Genomic DNA, 23,264 nt, shown 5'->3' with positions numbered 1-23,264 from the left:
GCACCCATAGCTGTGTATACAGCGTTCATTGAGCGCTGTGTACACAGCAATCGAGAAGGTAAGGGAGGTAATAACTTCAGCCGGCTCCCAGTTTCAGCAGTTGCACGATCCCAGTTTCAGCAGCTCTCTATATTCAGCCTCACACACAGAGCTCTATGAAGAAAGGAGGGGTGGAGTAGGGGGATGCTGCCAGCTGGTTAATTTATTTATAGCCTTATGCTAATCTACATACCTAGCGGTGTTAAAAGAGCAATGAATAGCAGAGTGTACTAGCAGTCTCTTAATCCTCTCTTCCCCACTCCATAGACTAAAATGTAGAAAGTAACTCAGCTGAAAAGTGGAGAAGAAAACATATATCTTTATACAATTGAAGTTCCAGCTGTCAGAACCCCATCAAGTACTTTTTCTATTTAAAAATCTTAAAAACTTTATGGTGGTAACGCTATTTAAAATTTTCTATTGAGCCAATCAACAAATTTGATATATTAATGTTTTGTAGGTTTTGATGGCAGGTATGTTGGAGATAAAATATGGAGTATGTCATCTAACTATAGTAGAAGTAGTATTGTACTGTATAAAAACCTTAGATTTGCAACTTAGGGCTAGTTCACATGTGAACTGCCCGCGCGGGTTTTGACACCAAGAGAGACGCGGCGAGACGCGTCTCTCTCTGGTCAAAACCCGCCTGCTGCGACCATCGCGGTCACGGCTTTCCCCTCCACTGTCAGCTCAAATGAGCCCGCACGGCTTCCGCCTAAAGAAAGGGCATATCGCTTCTTTTCTCCGCTAGCAGCAGCCCGCCGCTAGCGGAGAAAAGAAGCCTGGCGGTCAGCATAGACCACCATTGTAAGGGGAGGTTTTTGACGCGAAATCCGCTGTCAAAAACCTCCCCTGTGCTCACGTCTGAACGAGCCCTTACTAAGCCCAGGACCCCATGTGGCAAAAATCACGGTGACTCCCTGCAAAATGGATGGGAGTCAAATGAATCCTATCCACACAAAGCTGTGATGTTTAAAACTGTTGCAGCATGTCAATGATATCTACTCCGGCGGTTTCCCTATAGGTATAATCGAAGCAGAAAGTCCACAGAGGAAACAGCTTTTTTTGCTGTGGGATGCTATGTGGGGACTTAGCCAAAACTTGTTACAAGTGGAGTACTACCTTCGTAGTGCTTTATTTCACATGTTTTTTTTTCATGTGATTACCAATTGTCCAGAGCTTTAGACTCTTGCAGTATAAAGATAATGTATTATTTTGAATGGGCACTGTGCAATTCTTAATGTTTCCTGTGATGGCACCGCAGGGAAGTTCAGAACTTACTGCCACACACTTTCTGGTCAGCTTATTATCAAAGGACCTTTCTAAAGAACTGTCGTTATACAAAGATAACCCCTTTAAGCTATGTATGGCTTCAAAACCTTGCCTGCTCTTGTAAAGTATAATGATTTGGTAAAAATCTCACAACATTTAGCACTATCTGTATTTCTCTTCAGCAAGCACCCTCCATTGTTTCTCACAGGCACAAGCCTTTGCCCCCATTTATATGTCATGGTAAAGTCATGTTAAACAACTTCCAAACATTGTGTCTCGTGCCCTACTTAAATAAGGATTGTGCTACACTTTAAAGAGGTTCTTTCACGGCGTCAGGGCAAATGAGGTGTAATACACCGCTAGAATGCCGAGCGTCTATTGTGCTGTACTGTGAGAGGAGGGCGTTCCTTACTGTCCAGCCATGACGTTCCTCACCGCTCAGCTACCACTATTGTGAGGAAGGGCATTTCTGACAGACTGTCAGAAACACCCTTCTGACACTGAAGAGCTACGGTACCGACACTGATAGCTCTTCAGCGAGGGCACATAACGGGTAACGGCTTCCTAGCGGAGTATTACACCACATGTTAAGTTATGTGCAGTTCACACTTCGTACACAATCTGTAGAGACAGGAATCTTGGCATGTTCTTTGGTTCATTCTTCTTCCTCCTATACTTTATAAACATTAGTAGCGGGAGTGGGAGGGATGAAAAACTACATAAAGAACCTCCTCAGTTTTGGCACGTGTGAAAGCTATTCTTGTGTCTTGCTCTCTGTATTCCACTTGACTGTCTCTCCATTGTAGAGATGTAATTTAAAGCTAGTAGGCCCCAGTGCAAAATCTGTAAGATGGCCTCCACTGTGCTATTTACTGGTGTCTTATGTATCAGAGGGACCTTTGTGCTTATTCAGACATAAAGATCTTGGTGCAACTTCTACTTTTGTACCCCATGTAGGTAAGGAAACACATTTAGTATTTTTAATGCAGCTTTTGAAGCCGCAGCCTGAAGTGGACAATGAGGCTAGGGCTATATTGCAATTTCAGATGCTATTGCCACTGATTGACCACTAATCGCCAGGTCGCCTTGTGACTTCTTCACTTGTGGTGGTAAATAGGGTTGCATTGTGACAAGAGAACCACAACTTCTAGTTGCAAAAACAGTTGAACAATGTTTGACTTGAAGTCACAGCACTCTCGAGGTGAAAATGCGACTTTATTCACTAACATGAGTGAAGGACTGTCAAGGTAACCTGGCAAACTTTAATCAAACAACAGGAGTCTTGGCCAAGTCTTGGCCCTAGCCTAAATGGTGATAACCTAGAAATGATAATACTTCAGCTTATTTTCTTCCCAATTCTAGTTTTGGTTTACTGTTCTTGAAATTGTTTCTTTGTCCCCAAGCGGACAGCGAACAGAATACCGAATGCAGATGTGAACCATTAACTCACTATTGAAAATGCCCTAGACCTGTTTGTAAAATTGGACTGTACATATATGTACATATAATAGTTGTAACTGAATAAATATTTCCAAATAAGCAATATAGTGAATAACTGAAAGGTGACTGTTTGACCAGAACTCTTTCCTATCGTTTCCACAGGACATCAAAGGACACAACTGGGCTGAGGAAGAATCAGATGGGGAAAATGAATGTGGCGAGTTCCTCTATGGAGTTCAGGTAACAATAGAAGTATTACAAAATAAAAAAAAAAAGTAAAAAAAAATACAACAAATGCAGTTTTGTATAGTTTGAATAGTAAATCACTGTACAGACCAAAAAGAGGGGGTCCCCAAAATATTTTTGACAATAGAGCCTACCTGCCAACGGTCAGACTGCATCACCATGTCTTTTTGTAAGATCTCTGCCTGTTCAGGTCACTGCGCCACCCTCTGCTCGCATGCGGCGGTGCAGGAGGCGTGTGCAGTTTAGTTCCTTGCTTAGAGTTTTTGGTTGCACTGTGTGAACACGGCTCTAGTTCTTTAATTGAATTTGCACCACACCCGTCTTCTGCCCTTGTCTGCCTCTGTCCATGAAGTGTTGTTAAATTTGGTCTTGCCCTGTGATTGACAGCCTGTCTTCCTGTCAGGTCCAGGGTGAGTTCATCCTCCCCTATTTAGTCTTGGCTCACATTCACACTGGTGCCTGTTATTGCCTTGTGCTTGCTGGCTTTATCTTGCTGTTATTTTACGTGTATTCTTAATCCTGACCTTGGCTTTTCCTATTGACTATTCTTTTGGACTTCTATTTGGCACTACATTGCTCGACTGTTACCGAACCCTGGCTATCTGACCTCCGTTTGTTGTTGTTTGTCTTATCTGCGTTTTGTGTGTCACATATATAGGGAGGGATCGTCTCCAAGTTGCCGCCTATTACATAGGATAGGGCCTGGCAAGAGGAAGGGACAGTGGGGGGCTCAGCTTAGGGCTCACTGTCTCTTGTGCCCCTTCCTCCAGGGTTCTCCAGCAGCTACTGGGGAATTGTCATCTAAGCAATTCCCTAACACTTTTGTTTTAACAGCAGTTCTGACTGCTAGTTACATCTCTCATCAATCCTCTAATGAATCTACTATTAGATGAAACGCATAGGGATTGTGTTAGGTTTTTTTTTAGTTAGTTTGTGTGATAGTGCTCCCCTTTGGCTGTCCCCCAGTGCCTCCTATTACAGACTGTTCCCTTCGATCTTCTCCATTGGCGTGGCATTAGGCCAGTAACCTTGGTGGACAGGAGTGGCTTATCTTTATATGTGAATTTAGAGGTTTCTGGGGTTACACTTGTATTCAGCCAAGGAGCAGAGATCCACACTAAACAGGTTTTTGTATTTTTTGAGGGAGATAGGATTGTGGATATTTAGGGCAAGTCTCCCTTTACACAATCACACGCTATTAGGTCTGAAACCGTCATTTATTACAGTTGTCCATTGAGACAGGTTTTAATATTAGAAATAAAAGTGAAGTTTTATTCGTGTTTATTAGTGTCACCCAATGAAATATATTTATTCCCTTCTGTGAATTTAGTTTGAATAGTAGTAGTGTTTGTATTGAGCTAAATTAAAAGATGTTAAAGACAACCTGTCAGGGCAATTTAGGACACTAAATCACCCACAGGTCCTTATGGAACAGGGGTTTAGTGTCCAAAATCTCCTCGGAATAACGCAGTCCGTGGATGTATTAAAATTGAAAAAAAAAACTATATACTTACCTATCCAAGGAAAAAAGCAGCACTCCAGTAGTTTCAAGCAAAACTGGTGAAATGTATTCCATATGTAAGTGATGTTTCAGCTCCGCTGAGCCTTTGTCCACTGAGCCTTTGTGGAGCTGAAACATTACTTACATATGGAATAAATTTCACCAGTTTTGAAACTACCAGAGTTCTGCCTTTTTTCTTGGATATTTACGTGGAACTATTACCAGAGGCTCTGAGCTGAGAACCCACCATTATCCTGGTGCTATTGTAGACTTTCATCTTTTTTGCACTTACCTAGAGATGAATCCGATGAATCTCATCGGACTCATCTCTGCTGTTTTTCAGTGAAGCCATAGATGTGCACCCCGACTTCACTTCTCGTGCGACAGGGTTTTGGCATGTGCACTGAAGCCAAGGTGTACTTCTCTAGCTTCACTGAAGAATGGGGGGCACAGATAATAGGGGAGTTTAAAGTAAAGCATTTTTACTTTTAGATGTGGCTGCAGATTGTATTACAAAAGGACAATTTAGGACACTCCCGTCCATAAGAACCTGTGGGTGGTTTAGTGTCCCAAATCACCTTGACAGATTCCCTGTAAAGAACAATTCTATATAAATTGAGCAGAAACAAGTCAAAACCCAGTACAGTAAGAAATCCATAATATACCTCTTATTGAAGCACTGTATAGTATTTACCAAAAATTCTTCTTTTCAATACTGTTTCATTGTTTTAAGATTGGAAAACCTCTATGAAGCTGACCCCCCACATTACTGAAAAGCTGATTTTTCTTTGTTGCAGTGGTTTTTTGAGCCAAATTCAAGAATGTCTTTAAAAAGGAATGGCAAATATAAAGGAAGTACTTATTCTTTTCCCTTCTGATAAAATTACTCCTGGCTCTGGCTCAAAAACAAAAACCAGCGCAAAGTTTCCAACAAAAAAGCAGCTTTTCCACAATGCAGGGCCTTAACCTAAAAGGCATTTCTCCTAAAATAAAGATGAAAACAAAAACATATGTGAAAAATAAATGAAAACATTTAATTTTGGTGTGAGTCAGCTCTTAGTGAAGTGCAATGCATCAAGGTAGTTGTAGGAAAAAAGAACAGGATGCTAAAGGTATTTGGGTGTTATTATTAATCTAATAATAACATTAGCTGACCTTTTTTTAAAATAAATTAAAAAAAATATAATAATTTGTCCTTTAAGAGATTACATGAATGCAGCGATGTAACCTTGTTTGGCTGATGGGTAATTTAACATAAAGGCACAATTTTGAGTGGGGTGTAAAGTGGATTTCAAGCAGGCAGGTACAAGAGCAACTTTCCAGAAAAGTGACAGATTCATTTTAAGTTTCACAAAAATAAAAAAAGTATTGACCTTTTTATTTTTACTGTAGAGCAGTCGCTGCTCCATTATAATGAATGTTGTGCATTTCTTTTGGGTTTTTATCCAATATGGTCTCTATTTTTCATACGTCACACATCTCTAATTAAATTCTTTCATTTTTGACAGGGCACGTGCTGTGCTGATCTGTACCGACACCCACAGCTTGATGCAGACATAGAGGCTGTTAAAGAAATATATAGTGAAAGTGCTGTATCTGTAAGGTGAGCATATTTTTTACAATGTGTTACTTTCTGCAGTGTTCTACAATAGAGTAAAAATACGGGAAGTATAGGTATAATTGATGTGAAGCAAACATTAGCGAGCAGGGCACATCATGGCATTAATGGGAGAAAGCATCAGATGCAAGAACACTTGCAAGACCTTGAGATACTTAACAAAGTGTCAACTAATAAGTCTAGGTACCCATACTTTAGTGAATCAGGGGTGGTAATAGAAAATACTATATAGTTTTCAATCATACTCCAGTAATTCTTAATAACACTGACAAGTTGCACAGTTGCACACAGAGACAGCAGGGACTCCTTTGCTGACATATGCTATGGAAGCAATGCTGCTAGGTGAGAAAACCTATAATGTGAATGGTGCATGTGAGCCTTTCATTTCCAGATATTAAGTTCTGAATGATAACTTCATCTCCTCCTAACACCTTCATCCATGTTTGCAACTAGGGAAACACAAAGCTGAATCCTGAGCTGTAGTCCCCAACACGTTTTGGGCACCACACTCAAAATCCTGCAAGATAAGTAGTATAATAATTCAGATGCTCTGTCTTAGCCTGAAGCCCAATGTTGTGGAAACAGCTTTTTTGTTGCAGATTTTTGAGCCAAAGCTAAGAATATCTACAAAAGGAACGGTAAATATATAGGAAGCTCTTATACTTCCACCTTCTGCTCAATCCACTCCTGGCTTTGGCTAAAAAAAAAATGCAACAAAATCTGCAACAAAAAAGCTGCATGGAGCGTTAGCCTCAAGCTTCTGGAATGTTAAAATTTTTATTTTTTTTTTTGTTTCAAGTCATTTATCAATTTCTGTTTTACAGAGAATATGGGACCATAGATGATGCTGATATTGACTTGCACATAAACATTGGATTCCTGGATGTAAGTCTGGCCACTTCCCTATTATTGTACATCTCTGGCACTCTGTTTCTAATTCTTTAGGTTATCTGATTTTATACTTCAGTCTGTATTTCAATCTTTCCATTATTTCCAATTATTAAGAAAATGAGAATGACAGTATATGTGAAAAATAGTTGCCATCAGTCATCTTCACATTCAGTGTCCTTATTGTCTTTTTATATTCTGTATAAGTCTGTCTTTTTTATTTTTCTATCCATGCAGGAAGAGGTAGCCACTGCCTGGAAAGTAATACGCACAGAGCCCATAGTCCTACGCCTACGCTTTTCCCTCTCTCAGTACTTGGATGGCCCTGGTAAGGGATCTTTTCTCTTTTCATCTATTACAGTTATATTTAGATTTTTGGTGTCGAACAGCATGGTGGCTCAGTGGTTAGTGTTGTTGCTTTGCAGCATTGGGGTCCTTGGTTTGAGTCCAGCCACGGATAACATCTGCAAGGAGCTTGTATGTTGTTTTTCCTCTGTGTTTGTCTGGGTTTCCTTCCACGCTCCAAAGGCGATATCTGTGAAGTGCTGCAGAATGAGACAGTACTTTATAAGTAAGCACAATAAATAATTTAGATTTATTAATAGTGTCCTGTCAGGTTCTGGGATTGCTAGGTGGGGTGGAATAGACACACAAGTCCAGTTTGTTTAGTCCAAAACAAAAGTAGAGTTTATTTTCACTCAAAAAGGTAGTGCAGCAACAAAGGAAACAATACAAAAATAAATACCTGTCCGGCTAGGCTCTAACTAAACATAGAATAGGTTACCTCACCTAGAATAACAGAAATCCAAAAAAAAGCCAGTTGAGTCATTCAGGTCACAGCTCCCAAAAATATGACCTCCATGTTTGCTCTCCAGCCAAACTCTGCCAAAGTGTTGCTGCTGGAGCAACTTCTTAAGCCTCCTTGACGAGGAGACTCTCTGCAGCTGAGTCGCTGCCGGAACATCCCCAAAGTGTGGACTGGACTGGAGGGGGGTGGAATGACAGGTTCCACTACCAAACCTACCTGTCATTCCTACAAATCCAGCCCAATACTGAGCATTTACCAAAATGCTCAGCAGACGAAAGTTGTCTGCTGAGAACAAACATTCCTGGAGTTTTCTCATCTCACCCACCTGAGTAGTCTGGGTGAGATTTACACCCCCTCCATTACCTGACCAGCCATCGGCTTACAGTCCACATTTGACAGCTCAAAAGATTATTATATCATACATTATTTAAGAAAGAGCTGTCTTCTAAAACATAAAAACATACGTCCCCGACGTCCCTGCAACCTCTGACCTAGATTAGTTACGGTTGGGTGCAAATCCAGGAATGTGGGCAGAAAAAGATTGGGAACTTTCCCTAACAGATTCCTTGACTGAACCTGCCTAACCTCAGAGTAACATCCTTACAAGGACACCCCTCACAGGAACCTAAAATAGATTCCCTATAGTTACCCTAACAGTGGGCTTAAATGTAAAAAGGAGCAAACCAAGTATTACTAGTGGTGGCAGATAACAGAGAACAATAGCTGTTAAGAGTAGTCAGGCTAGACCAGTAGTGAATATAGGTAAGCAATAGAATACAAACATAAACAAGGAAACTAAACAGGCAAGGAACAGGAAGGGTAAGGGAAAGCAAAGCTAAAGGACTTAGCAAGTGTACAGATAAAGTGATAGAGAACCTGGAAGTTTGCAGACAGAACTGAATGCTATAACAGGCATATGAACATGGGGGGAGGGGACTGAAATAGGAACTGAGATACAACCCCACCCATCACAGATAGGAATGACTGGCCAGACAATCTGCCAGTCAAACCGACACCAAGGAGACCACTTAACCTCTTGATGTACTAAATACAGCCAGAGGAGTCTCTGACACGCCTCCGGGGCATGCGCCGCATAGCAGGAAGGCCGTGGCGTCCCCGAATCCTGACAGTCAACCTAACATCAGTGTATTGGACTACACAGAAATGCATACAATGGAAGCTATGTGTAGCAACAATAAAATCTCACTTCTTTGTTCATGTCTTGCTATTACTGAGACACTCTGAAGCCCCTGATTTACTATGTTATTATGTCAACAGTAAATCACACAAAGTTACTTCATTAAGGGCATGACAGATGGACATAATCGCCTCATATCTAGTGCAAAACAACTCCAAAGCATGTTGCCATGGAGATCCTCCTAATTCAGTTTTCTGTTTTGTCACATCTTTGTATATTGTGTCTAGGTATCAGTTTGAAAGAAGACCTTTTGTACTGCAAACCGTAGCATTCTAGGTTAAGGCCCATGTAGCGCAATAAAAAAGCATTATGGAAAAATGCAGCAGCAACACATCACAGATTTTTCTGCATAGGTTTCCTCTGTGGACTTTCTGCTTGCATTGTACCTACAGGGAAACCGCCAGTGTTGCCATAGGTATAAATGACATGCTGCGAATTCCAGAACCACAACAATTTAGAAAATCACAGTGTGTCCGCTGCGTGTATTTTTCCGCAATTTGTGGATGGGACTGAAAAACTTTGCAGGGACTGAAAAACGCTGTGGTTTATGCCACGTGTGGCTCCACCTTAAGATGTTTTGTATTTAAGGGTCCATTTACATGGAGGAAAATGGGGTGGAATTTCAGCGCTGAAAAAAAAAACCCTCCCATTGACTTCAATGGATTTCTTTTTCTGCTAGCAGCTGAAATTCCACACCAAGCAGAAAAAGGAACTCATTGGGAGGCTTTTTTTTCAGCGCTGAGATTCCACACCAAATTCCTCACCATTTTCCTCCATGTGAATGGACCCTAAGGCAATGGATTCTTTCCCAGTAAATTCTGGGATCATAAAGTCACAATTAGGAGGGCATTTCATCTGGAAAACCCATAAGGACTATCAAAATAATTTGAAAAACATAATTATAATAATATGCTTTGTGAAATATATAAAAACAAAAAAAAGATGTTCTACTTTTTCAGTTTCCTCTACTAATCATGTACGTCCTGTCTGTATTACAGTTGTTTGATATGGGTCTGAAAACATGAATTTTGTTATTGTCATTTTGAAATGTTACATAAAAATATGTTTTTCAAAAATGAGTATAGCATTCAAAATAATTGAAAATCAACAAAACCTGATATTTATTTAACAAGGTAAAGGTACAATTATTCATGTTGTCCTCACATCTTGTTCTTTAAATCTGTCTATAAGGAATATAGCTAAAGGACATGGGCATCAGAGTGCCCATTGTACATGTTACATAGGTACATTTATGTTGTAGAAATTGTGTATTGTATATGTATAGTTTCCATATTATTGTACATAGAGCCCCATATTCTTCGTGGCCTCATTTAATTTGCCCTCTGTACCTTACATTTCCAATAGAGCCTACCATTGATGTATTTCAACCATCAAACAGAGATGAATTTGGACTAGGCATTCAGTTAAAGAAGTAAGTATTAGGCTTAAATGGGAAGTTGCTGGGGAAAAGCGTTAAGGAGTTTTTCGGGCAATTTTTTTTTTATTAAAAAAAAAGATGCTTTTAGTGCTATTAATGGGTTAATAAGTTCACCCAAGTATCTTTAGCAGTGTTTTGAGTAATATTTGGTTTCTCTGGGAGCTCATAGCATCCTCTGCATTTGTTTACATGGGTCACTTCCTGTTCTTTCATCCTACAACTACTATGATGCATTGCTCTTCACTCAGATTCCCTCTCGCGCCTTCCCCTCTCATTCTCTCACTCCCTCACAACCCCTCCCTGTTTCCCTAGCTAGCCCGCAGACTACAAGCCATACCTAACTAACTAACTAACTCAAACCAACCCCCCACCCCATCATACTGTCTTCCTTTCCAGATCTTCTGGGCATGGGAGATCACTTCTTTCTCTCCTTCTTTTCATGTCTGCCGGCACCTGCGCAATAGAGCTGGAGTGCTGACGCTCCTGCTCTATTGCACAGGCATGGAAGGCCAGCTTCTTCTCCTTTTCACACCTGCCGGTGCCTTTGCAATAGAGATTGTATGCACTCCAGCTCTATTGTGTAGGTGTGGAAGGAGGTGACATTTCGTGCCCAGAAGATCCAGACGTGAAGACAAGTAAGTATGATGAGGTGGGTTGGAGGGTAGTATTGGTGACATTCCGTTTCCAGGAATGTGAAACGGAACACCAACAGAAGATCAGAAAATGTGCCAAGTGATATGGGCAAATATACATTTTTGATAAAGTAAAAAAGTTAGAAGTTAGGAGGGATAGGTAGTTTAATGTTTAAGTATAAATTTTTTTCCCAGACAAGTTAAAATCACTAAAACATCATTAAGAGAAAGAAATTATAGTTCAATGTAATTTTTTTTCCGCTGACCTACCTGTTCCGTCTGTTTTTATCTCTTTTCATTTTTAGCCAATTAATGTTTATTTTCGTAAAAATTACTTGTAAAACTTTTCTCTAGCTGCATCCTCACACTGAAGTCCTTTCTTTTTACCTAGGATCTTGTCCCTCTTCTCCTCTCATCAATGGCGGTATCTCAGTAATGAAGTTTTACGTTCACAGCAGGAGAGAAGACTGCGGTGGCTTAGAGTCAGTGGTAGCATTAAGAGGTTTCGGGCTGGACTTAGCATCTTCTCTCCAGTACCCAAGTAAATGTTTTATATTTAATTCTGCAGCTGTTATTTTATATGAGGAGAAATCTCCTTAATATGCATAATATGAATGTTCTTTGTGGAGTTTACTAACCTTTTACAAGGATGGATCTGGAATAATATATATAACCACCAATTCACCACTTTTCATATACAATGGTCAGACGGAATGTGTCTGACCATTGTGTTCCTTGACTGTCTCTCTGTGTACTTTGATGGGCTTCGCTTTACTCTTTGTGAAACTGTATTGCAGATCTCCCAGTTTCCCTGGGGTCCAAGATTCTGCAGTCCGGAGTAGTTTGACAGGATCAGATCTTAGAAGTGGTCTTGCTGGGGCAGATCTCCGGGTCCCCCGTCTAATGAATCGATCAGTTTCCTGTACACTACGAAACCCTAAATCAGAACTGTATGGAAGTCATACAACCACAACACAGGTAAGATGTGGAACAGCCTTTATAAACAATTTACATGGATATTCCAAAGTTTAATAAACCAACAATTACATTAAAGAGGTGTGGAAATTCTGATAGGACATAGATATCACGTATCAAATTATTGGTATTATGTATTTAGTATTTATTTGTTGAAACTGGACAACCCATTTAAGGATCAATACTGTTAGGCTCCGTTCCCACGGAGTAACGCGCCACGCATTCAGACACATATACACGTGTCAGAGTGTGAGCGCACAAAACAGATCCCATTCACTTCAATGTGTGTCGGCTCATGCGCGCTACACATTGAAATCAATGGGTTAAAAAGCCTCCCATTGATTTCAATGTGTAGCGCCCGTAAGCTGGCACACATTGAAGTGAATGGGATCTGTTTTGAGCGCTCACACTCTGACACGTGTATACATGTCTGAATGCGTGGTGCGTTACTTCGTGGGAACAGAGGCTCGGACCATTTAACGTACTGACATGACACAAATCACGATAAATAACACATTAGGGGTGTCATATTAGGGTAGTGGTAGGGATAATTGCAAAAATATAATACTATTAAAAAATAAAAGTGAAGATAGATAAGATAGAGCATTAGTATGCCACTGATAAATTCCAGCATGTGTTGGACAAATGATAGAAAGAAGTAAAAATCTTTTGAGAATACAGGCAAGGCACTGGGCTACAATATAATGGTAGCTGCCAGAGAAATGTTTGGGTTGGTTCATGTCCGTTTTTTAACAAGCCAAAATACTTTGTAGTGTGCAATATTCTTGGATCTTCTTCATGGTAGCTTGGGACTCATGCACGGTTTGTTTTTCTATTAATCTACTCACTCCCTGCAGGTCAGTGGACATTGTAAAACAGTTCCTACTCTGGAGTATGGATTTTTGGTACAGGTGAGTACCTAGTATAACTAATATTTGAAATTGCCTACAATATGTAAACTACTCCTTATTTGGCATTCCTGGATTCAGCCATCAGCATTGTTAATTTGCTTTTCATTGCATTTTACATTTTTCAATTTTGGTTCTTCTGTCTTATATGTGTTTCCCTTCAATAGATAATGAAGTATGCAGAACAGCGTCTACCCACTCTAAATGAATATTGTGTAGTGTGCGATGAACAGCATGTCTTCCAGAATGCATCTATGCTCAAGGTTGGTCAATTTTGAAATGAAAAATGTGATTACTGGGTAACTTCCTGACTTGACGTTTTTGTTTTCCATATTGCTCTAACTTCTTATCCATTGTCTTATGTCCTGCAGCCAGCTGTGTGTACAAGAGAGCTCTGCGTCTTCTCTTTTTACACTCTAGGAGTGATGTCTGGGGCTGCTGAAGAAGTGGCTACAGGAGCTGAGGTATATTAAAAGTATAATATGCATTGTGTTTTTCTATGTTGGGTATTAGGAGGGAAATAATTGTGACAAGAAGGCATAGGCCTACAATGAAGAGCAGGACAGAAGCCTGTAGCATCTTTGCATCTGCCAAAGGAACCTAATGGGATTTGTCTAATTGACTAGTTGAAATCCCTATCCTCTAATGCTGATATCTCTATGAAGGTCTGCACATAAGCTGTTTTTTAATGCCTTCTGTAGGTTGTGGGTCTGCTGGTTGCAATGTGTCGAGCTGCCCTTGAGTCACCCAGGAAGAGTATTATATTTGAGCCATACCCTTCAGTAGTGGATCCTAATGATCCCAAAACACTGGCCTTTAACCCTAAGGTAAAGATACTTTTTTTTTTTTTTTACATGATATCTTTTCTAAATCACAGCTTCTAGAAGAGAGTGGCTATAATTTTTTAGAGGCAAGTTGTAATACAATCTACATTGTTCAAATCCATATGTCTAACCAGTGTAACCATGAAAAACATTTCTCTGCTAGCTCATATATCTATGCAGATTATAAAGAAAGCATATTGATCATTCCTTGCCTGGACAGTATTTGTTACTAATACTAGGACTTTTTTAAAAAAGTTGTTTTTAGACATAACAACAGTTGAAGCTCATAGAAATACATAATTTATGTAGCACTGTCAGAGGTTACATCTTATAAAAAAAAGTATTTTATCACATCAGTATCTAAAGTTAAAGCCTTAAAAAATATTCCAATTTACAAAAATCATAGGATTAATTTAGTTGTAAATATTGTGGAAGAAAGTCAAAATCCTGCTCACCTGAATCCCAAAAGGTTGCTCTGCATATCATAAAGAAAACGCCACATTGCCTATGAATCAGCGGATAAGGGTCCTACAGTACTACACTGCCCAATGTTCAAACAGGATAAGCATTGGTTGACCTTATTGATCACTGCTTATTTGTGTTGATCTATTACCCAGCCTGATACAGAATACATGTATGAGCTACCACAATCATTCCTACTTTATTCAGTGGTATTGATTGTCAGCAGGTATTTTCTTTTTACACAGAGCAATGTGCCGTCCTTAATTTTGCATCTTTTTGGCCGTAGAAAAGATGCAATCACCTGACAACGATCAGCAAACTGCAGGCATAGTTGCAGAGCAGCTACAGACTTAGGGTGCATTCACACTGAGTAAACGCTAGCTTATTTTGTAGTGTAAAATTACACTTGTAAATTTTGCTATCCCATTGACTTCAATGATATTTTTTTACAAGTGTAAAAATACGCCTGTAAAAAATACGCCTGTAAAAAATACGCCTGTAAAAATACACCTGTAAAATGTCATTGAAGTCAATGGGATAGCAAAATTTACAAGTGTAATTTTACACTACAAAATAAGCTAGCGTTTACTCAGTGTGAATGCACCCTTAGGCTGAGTTCAGATGGAGTTTTTTGTTCCGGAATTTGAGGCGGAGGCTGCCTCAGTGCACCGGCATCCAGTCATGGCACTCTACTCCGGATTAGGCCCAAATGAATGGGCCTAGTCGGGAGGGAGTGTCTTCAGGCGGACGTCCGAGGCTGAACCAGCCGCGGCATCCACCTGAAGAATGAGCATGTCGCTTTTTTTTTCTGGGAGACGGAACAGACCGGTTACGGAAAAATGAAATGACTGGCTCTCGTTGATTTCAATGGGAGACGGTTTTTTTTGGTCAGGATTTTGAGGCGGATTCCACCTCAAATTCCTAACCAAAAAAACTCTGTGTGAACTCAGCCTAAGGACTCACATTGAGTAAACCCTGTGGTTTGCGTGCAGCGGAAACTACTCAGCTTTACACTGTCACAGCAAATTGGAAGGGATTTTAGTCAACCCCATCCCCACTTTGCGCAAAAATATGCTCAGCGAATATGCTGAGATTTCCAAAAACGTTGTGATTTTGGAAATTGAAGCATGTCAATTATGCCTATGAAAATGGGAGCAGTTTCCAATTAGGTACTAGTGCATCTCAATAAATTAGAATATCATCACATATCATCATTATTTCTTTAGTAATTCAATTGAAAAAGTGAACCCCATATATTATATTGAGTCTTTACAAACAGAATGAACTTTTTCAAGTGTTTATTTCTGTTAATGTTGATGATTATGGCTTACAGCCAAGGAAAACCCAAAAATCATTATCTCAGAAAATTAGAATATTATATAAGACCAACTGTAAAACAATTATTTAACACAGAAATGTTGGCCAAATGAAAAGTCTGTCCAGTAAATTCCCTCAATACCTATTGGGGGCTCCTTTTACATGAATGACTACATCGATTCGGCAATGTGGCATGGAGGCGATCAGCCTGTGGCACTGCAGAGGGGTTATGGAAGCCCAGGTTATATGATAGTAGCCTTCAGCCTGTCTGAATTGTTGGGTCTGGGGTCTCACCTTCCTCTTATCAATACCTGATAGATTCTCTATGGGGTTAAGGTCAGGCGAGTTTTCTGGCCAATAAAGCACAGTGATACTGTGGTTATTAAACCAGGTCTTGGTACTGGCAGTGTGGGCAGGTGCCAAGTCCTGTTGGAAAATGAAAGTTCCATCTCCAAAAAGCTTGCGGCAGAGGGAAGCATGAAGTGCTCTAGAATTTTTTACAGTGAATCTACACCAGCAGATGACATGGCTCCACAAACCATCACTGATTGTGAAAACTTCACACTAGACCTCAAGCAGCTTGGATTGTGTACAGCAGCCTCTCGGCTCTTTCTCCAGACTCGGGGACCTTGATTTCCAAATGAAGTTCAAAATTTACTGTCATCTGAAAACACCTTTGACCACTGAGCAACAGTCCATATTTTTTGATGATATTCTAATTTATTGAGATGCACTAGTATAATTGAAACAGAAATTGCACATAGAAAACCTCTGCAGACGTTCTGTGAAAAACACTGCAGGGAAAAACACATACATTGCCGCAACAGTTTTTACAACATCATTTTTTTTACTATGGAAGATTACTTGGGGCCTTAGCCTTATGTGGGCTTTGGCAACAGAGTGTCAGTAGGCACATGTGTGATGCAACACATGCAGAGGCAGTGTGATCCTCTAAAAATTTCCTCAGCAAAAGAGAGTTTGCAGTATGACAGTATAAAGGTCGCCTTATTCTACAACAAAACATATAATAGTCCCTTTTGCCCTCACACAATATAATGGCATTGTTTAGCTCCTACACATTATAATGGATTTATGTGCCCCCACAAAGTACAAGGGGTATTCACTAAGTTATCTACCCTAGTATATTCTGTCAGTGAAAGCTGAGCTTATCTGTGCAGGATGAGACACAGAGTAGCAGCGCAGTATGATGAAAGCACTGGAGTGACCGGATGGCAAGTATAGTACAGTACAGTGCAGGTCTACAAAGAAATTGAGGGATTTGGAGCGTCATTCCATGATTAAGTTCCTTACACAGGAAGAAAAGAAATCTAAAGAAATCCATGAAAGGATTATTGCTGTATATGATGCTGATGCACCTTCCCACTACCAAGTAACGCTTTGGCCCAAATGGGATAGAAAATCAATTGAAGAGGATGAGCTGTTGAAGCATGTTCATTTTTTTTTCTTTTGTAACCTGAAGAAATTACTACATGAGCAACGATTTCCTGACAATAATGCAGTCAAAGACAGAGTAACAAGGTTCCTTCCAGAATATGAAGTCTCCTCCTATTCTAAGGGCATCTAATCACTGGCAGCGAACTGGAATAAGTGTGTTAAAGTCAAGAAGGATTACATTGAAAAGTAGAAAGTCCAATTTTCTTAGAAAATTTGTTATCAAATCTGGGTAGATAACTTATTGAGCACTCCTCATATAATGGTCTCCTTTTGCTCTTACTCAGTATAGTAGCACCCTTTTGCCTGGACACAGTGTATATCCTCCCCCATTTGCTCCCACACAGTTTAATGATCACCATAAAAATAAAAGTGTCCCCTTTTGCCCTCATACAGTGTAATGGCCTCATATGTCTTCACAAAGTTTGATGACCCTCTTTTGCCGCAACAAAGTATAATGACACCCATATGCACCTACAAACTAATATACTCCCTTTTGTTCCCACATATTCTAATGGCCCCAGTGTGCTCCCATACACAATATAATGGATCCCTTTTGCCCCCTCACACAGTTTCATAGCCCTGTTTTACCCCAACACCGTTTAATGATCTCATTTTGCTCCTACACAATATAATGGCCCCATTTAGCCCTCACACATTTTAATGGTCCCTTTTTGTCTCCATAAGGTATGATAGTCCCATATACCCACACAAAGTATAATGGCTCCCTTTTGCCTTGATACACTGCATATCAGTCTCCATTTGTACCCACGCAGTTTAATGGTCCCCATAAATTACAATGCCCCCTTTTTGACCTTACAGAGTATAATGACTCTATCATCTTTGTTTCTGGGTGCCCAAGGGAAAGAGTGATGAGTCCAGATTTCATCATTACTCATTTCTTTGGGCTCCTTTTGGATTCCTGTCAGCACTGACACATGGAAGGGGCAATGAGTCTGGGAGCCAAGAGCAGTAAGTTATAAATAAATATGGACTTGTTGCTCACTCCCAATGTAATGAGCGCTACCATCAGTATTAGTGGAAGCTCTCATTGTGAGCCCTAAGTGGGGCTTGCCCGTTTTGGCCAGTTGTGGGGTACATATTAGTTTATTTTTTAGAACTGTACTATTAGAATTAACAGAACAAATACTTAATTACAAAAAATAATAATGAATAATAATCATTAATAATAATTAATTGTTCAAAAATTAATACACATTTCAAGCCTTAAACTTAAATACTAATTCCTGCATCATTCACAGTTTTTATATAATGTTTAGTCGTTTTTTTCAGACAAATTTGAAGTACAGCCTATGACTTTAAGCAATGTAAAAGAATAATATTGGTTTGTAACCATAATACTTAAGAAATGAAAATGGCATTTTCTACATACATGGTTAGAAATTTTATAACTAAGATTACCAAATTGAATGATTTACTTGGAGGATGTGGCCATGTCAAACAGGATACAGTAGTTCAGTATGTTCTCAATGACCATGAACATACAAATAACCTTAGGAACCTAATTCCAGTCTGAGAGCTGCTGACCTTTAACTCTGAGTAGACTGCGCTGCAACAGGTGGATTATAGCTACATCAGGCCTTTAAACATGATTGTAATGACAACTGTGGTAGTTAATGTCAGAGTTCCTGACCTAGTCTTTCTGGATTCAACCTTGAGCTATAAAGTCACCTTACTACAATTAAAATAATTCAGAGAAACTATACTGTACAACTTCAAGATTTGATTGCTGGGCTATAGACATGCTGTAATGCTGTACATTTATTTTATATATTTCACACTAAACCACCACATGTCTAACACATACTGAATAGTTCATCATAGAACACCGTACCAAACATATAATAATATCCCTTCAGAAAATGCTTATGTCAAGTGTTCCAGTAATATTCATATTCAATACATGATGTGACCTCTATATTAAATAACTTACAAATGCCATATTGTATATCTTATAGCCTGACAGATTATTGACTTGTGTTGCTTAAACTGTGTGATCTAAAGAGTGAAACCCAAGGCTTCCCTTTTTTTTTTTCTTTTTGAAACTGAATTGAGTATTTGTAAAAAAAATGACATGACTTTTATTAAAGTAAGGGAGCGTTCACACTACCGTCTGTGTCCGACATGTAGTGTCCGCTCCTAGTGTCCGTTCAAAATCTGTCACGGACACTAGGAGCGGACACTAGATGTGTCAGTGACACCTGTCATTCATTTCAATGGGCATCGGGTGCGTTCTTTTGCACTCCGTGCCCGTCCTTCACTGTCCGCTTGTAAAGATGTCCGACTTCTCAAGCGGACAGAAGAACCCTGCATGCAGGGTTTTTCTGTCCGCTTGAGAAGTCGGACATCTTCTCTTGCGGACAGGAAAGGACGGGCACGGAGTGCAAAAGAACGCACCCGATGTCCATTAAAGTGAATGACAGGTGTCACGGACACATCTAGTGTCCGCTCCTAGTGTCCGTGACAGATTTTGAGCGGACACTAGGAGCGGACACTACATGTCGGACACCGACGGTAGTGTGAACGCCCCCTAACAGCACAGTGGCTCAGTGGTTAGCACTGTTGCCCTACATCACTGAGCTCATAGCTTTCAATTCAACCAAGGGCAGCATTTGCATGGGGTTTGAATGTTCTCCCCAAGGTTGTGAGGGATTCTTCTGGGTATTCTTGTATCCTTGCACACGCCAAAAACATACTGATAGGTTAATTTGAATTTAGATTGTGAGCTTCAGTAGGAACAGGCTTCATTGTGAGTGATGAGTCTCTGTACAGTGCTGAGGACTATGTTGGCATTATATAACTGAATAAAGTAAAGTAATATAAAACCATAGTATCTACTACCCCTGCTCCAGGAATGTCAGTTATATATTGGCACGTCAACACAAATTACAATAAAGTGACTTTATTATGTGCATGTTCACTGCAGAAGAAGAACTATGAACGCCTCCAGAAAGCCTTAGACAGTGTTATGTCAATCCGGGAGATGACCCAGGTAACATAAAACGGGAACCTTATAGCAATTCTAGGGGAGCAGGTGGTGAAAGGAGTTACTAGTATCAAAATGTTTTTTTTTTTTTCAGGGTTCATACCTGGAAATCAAGAAACAGATGGACCGTTTGGATCCACTGGCTCACCCCCTTCTACAATGGTAATGTCTGTGCTTATGTTGCTTTTTATGATATAAGTATGTAACAGATGTATTACTGTTTAACACGACTTTCTGCAGCATGCTAACTTTGTGCACTGTGATATCCTATCCAGAAGACAACAAAAGTAATTGAAAACCCACTGAATGAGTTGTGTTAAAATCCACAGTGCAGTGCCACAGTGTTGTTACCGCATTATGTTATGTTCGCCTTTTTACATGTGTATATCATTTAGAATACATACATACATGGTGGAGGTCAGGATTGACACGCAGAAAATCTGCACCAAAATACTGCATTGAAATCCATACAGAAAAGGCAGTTGTCTATAAACATCTATAGCTGTGACTTGCAAAATATTGCTCTCCAGATGCTTCAAAATTACAATGCAGCATATATAGTTCAAGTAGAGGGAGAGCCAGAAGTTGTCAATCATTGATATTTAGTCAGTGATGTATAATATTAAGTAGAAACCAGTGGTGTAACTTCCGCCGCTGCTATTGGGCCCATGACCTTAGAGGGCCAGATGGGCCCCTGCTGCTTTTTTTTTGTAATAGGCCGTTATCCAATAGAATAACCCCGGAAGGTAATGGGCCCCCGAATATAAGCCAAGGCCTTTAATTTTAGCTAAAAAAACTGGGAAAACTTATTGACTTGAGTATAAGCCTAATGGGGGGGGGGGGGATGCAACAGCTACTGGTAAATTTCAAAAATTAATATGGCTGGAGTTTTTGGGTGCAGTAGTTGCTGGGTGCTGGGGAAGGGGAGGGGGTGTTTTGGTTGTCTGTCTGCCCCTTCTCTGAGCTTGAGGACTGGGCCCCTTCCACCCCTCCCCCGACACTCTCTCCAAGTGCATGGCGGCGCCTGCCGCTTCCCTGCAGTGGTTCCCCTCGGAGGCTTCCAGTACTACCCGCAGAGGGCATCTCCACTGTAACTCTTACAGTGGAGATGCTGGAGCTCATGAGCTCTGGCATTACCGCTGTAACAGCAGAGGTGCCGGTTGCCATGGCGACTGCCCTGGAGCAGAGCGGCACCATTATAGCTACAGACCTGGCATCCAGACCCAGCATACAGACACCGGGGCAGGTGCCAGGCCGCAGCATCGCCATGCTCCTGCCATTTCAAACTGCTATTTCCTGTTCATTTCAAACTGCAGAAGTACTTACGGTACTTCTGCTAGCAGGCCTAGAACACAGATACGCACCGGGTGAGGGCCTGAGGTTACGTGGCCACGTAAGCCACTCGGCTTATACTCGAGTATATACGGTACTTTGAACATCTGTAAAATAGACCGCTAACCACAGTTATTTGTTTTTCTTATTATAGGATAATTTCCAGTAATAGATCCCACATTGTAAAGTTGCCCCTGAGCAGAGTAAGTACTTGGTCACAATCTGAAACGTTATTTTATGCTAATGTTCAATAATGATGAGGTGTGCTATGCAGTAATTGTATCTTACTTCAACGTCTCTCTCTCTCTCTCTCATTGTATATTATTTTCAAATTTCAAAAATATAAACTGATTATAAGGGGATGGTCACTCTACTGTACTGTTGTTAATGTTTGTTGCTCTTATAAAATGAGAACAATAGATTTTTACAGTGATAGAGTGACAGACATAGAGATAGACAGAGCACACTCCGACTGTGTCTGTTCCCATTGACTTTAACATAAACAACAAGCTTTCTTCCATCATGTTTTTACTTTTGTAATGGAAGAAAAAGTCTTGAATACAGGTCCTTTTCTTCTTTAAGAAAAGTAAAAATCATGACAGAAGAAAGCTTCCTCCATGTTTTTTTTAATATGAGAGTGAAGTCAGACAGGCACCAGACAGAGGGGGCACCATCTGCATTCTGTAATTAATGGATGATGGATGACAGTAATGTGCAGTCTGCTCGGCCCAAGGCCTAGAAGATTGAAACCCAGGACGGAAGAAGATGTGCAGAGAGGCCGTTCCTGAAGGAGATGGAGGCAGCGCTGGAGATTTTTCTCGCAGCATTGGGAATGCCCCCAATGCTATTTAAGTGCTGGGGACCACCCCCAGTGCTGCGAGAGAACTCATTTACATACAGACGAAACAGGGATTTCTACCGAACCGCGGCGCAGAGACGACATCTAAAGGTAGGAGAAAAATAGCCTCTCTTAAGGCTATGCCTACGTGTGATCGAGAAAAAATGTAATTTTAATGATAGAATCCCTTTAATCACAAAATGTTGAGAAACACTGCTATGAATGCTGTGCTTCCAAGCAGTGTGACACATTCCCCTTGCTCACAGCTGGTATTTCCTCAGGGAGTTGTCTCACACTGTCACAGTACTGTGTACTTGGGAACCCCCCAAACAGAATCCTAATCCATTTAAAAAGACGGTTACCCGCATATTCCATAGACTCATAGACTATAATGGAATCTGTCAAGTTTCCGCCCGGTTTCCACCCGAAATGGGTGAAAAGTACAGAGAGAAAAGCACTGCTTGCTGCTCTTGTCTGTGAATTTTAAGCAGGTTCTGGGATGGAAATCCCGAATGGAGTTCAAGCGCTGGTGTGAACCCAGCTTTATAGGTGTGAGTATCCGTATGTTAGTAAGTGAGAGAACTGCTGTAAAGAAATTTTGTTCAGAAAACACAGAGATTTAGCATATTATTAAGTCAGAACTACATGATTTTTTTAAATACAGATAATAACATGGAAATTATTCTCTTTAAACATAGCAATTTTTGCTTCATTTTAATGGCTCATATACAGCAGCAGTAATTTTCTGATCAACTTATTACATTTTTGTTGGATGTACTTACCATTATCAGTTTATGTAAGCCGTTACATTGTGCAACCACAGGAAATACAAACTGCGAAGCAGTTAATGGACAGTGTCTATATGGACAAAATACATTTAACAATAGGTTGATACAACGCAAAACACTTGGTGTCATATATTAATAGTGTATGCAATATTTATGTTATATCGTACAAGCTTTGAAATCCAAACATTTTTATGAGAATGTTGCAGACTTGAACCGGAGGAAAGTCGCTAAAACAGCCATACATATATTTATATGTCTGTTGCTATACTGCTTAGTCATAT

General features: G+C 40.2%; 1 protein-coding gene across 3 annotated transcripts in view; it reads left to right on the top strand.

The window, feature by feature from the left end:
- The window catches only part of PARP6 (poly(ADP-ribose) polymerase family member 6), a 45,774-nt gene that overhangs the window by 6,949 nt on the left and 15,561 nt on the right, over positions 1-23,264 (top strand). For 2 of the 3 annotated variants that reach the window (XM_075273643.1, XM_075273642.1), the window contains exons 3-16: positions 2,914-2,991; positions 6,007-6,101; positions 6,941-7,001; positions 7,242-7,332; positions 10,376-10,442; positions 11,472-11,621; positions 11,878-12,058; positions 12,913-12,966; positions 13,131-13,226; positions 13,335-13,427; positions 13,665-13,790; positions 19,966-20,031; positions 20,120-20,187; positions 21,512-21,560. In XM_075273643.1, coding sequence (XP_075129744.1) covers positions 2,914-2,991; positions 6,007-6,101; positions 6,941-7,001; positions 7,242-7,332; positions 10,376-10,442; positions 11,472-11,621; positions 11,878-12,058; positions 12,913-12,966; positions 13,131-13,226; positions 13,335-13,427; positions 13,665-13,790; positions 19,966-20,031; positions 20,120-20,187; positions 21,512-21,560 — 1,275 coding nt within the window. The remainder of the gene's footprint in view (positions 1-2,913; positions 2,992-6,006; positions 6,102-6,940; positions 7,002-7,241; positions 7,333-10,375; positions 10,443-11,471; positions 11,622-11,877; positions 12,059-12,912; positions 12,967-13,130; positions 13,227-13,334; positions 13,428-13,664; positions 13,791-19,965; positions 20,032-20,119; positions 20,188-21,511; positions 21,561-23,264) is intronic. The other variant, XM_075273644.1, reaches the window with a different exon arrangement.

This window comes from Leptodactylus fuscus, chromosome 5 (genome assembly GCF_031893055.1).
Source record: "Leptodactylus fuscus isolate aLepFus1 chromosome 5, aLepFus1.hap2, whole genome shotgun sequence".
In the NCBI taxonomy this organism is placed as follows: domain Eukaryota; kingdom Metazoa; phylum Chordata; class Amphibia; order Anura; family Leptodactylidae; genus Leptodactylus; species Leptodactylus fuscus.
Note: the sequence above shows the minus strand (reverse complement) of the source record. Positions and strands in the feature narration are given on the sequence as shown.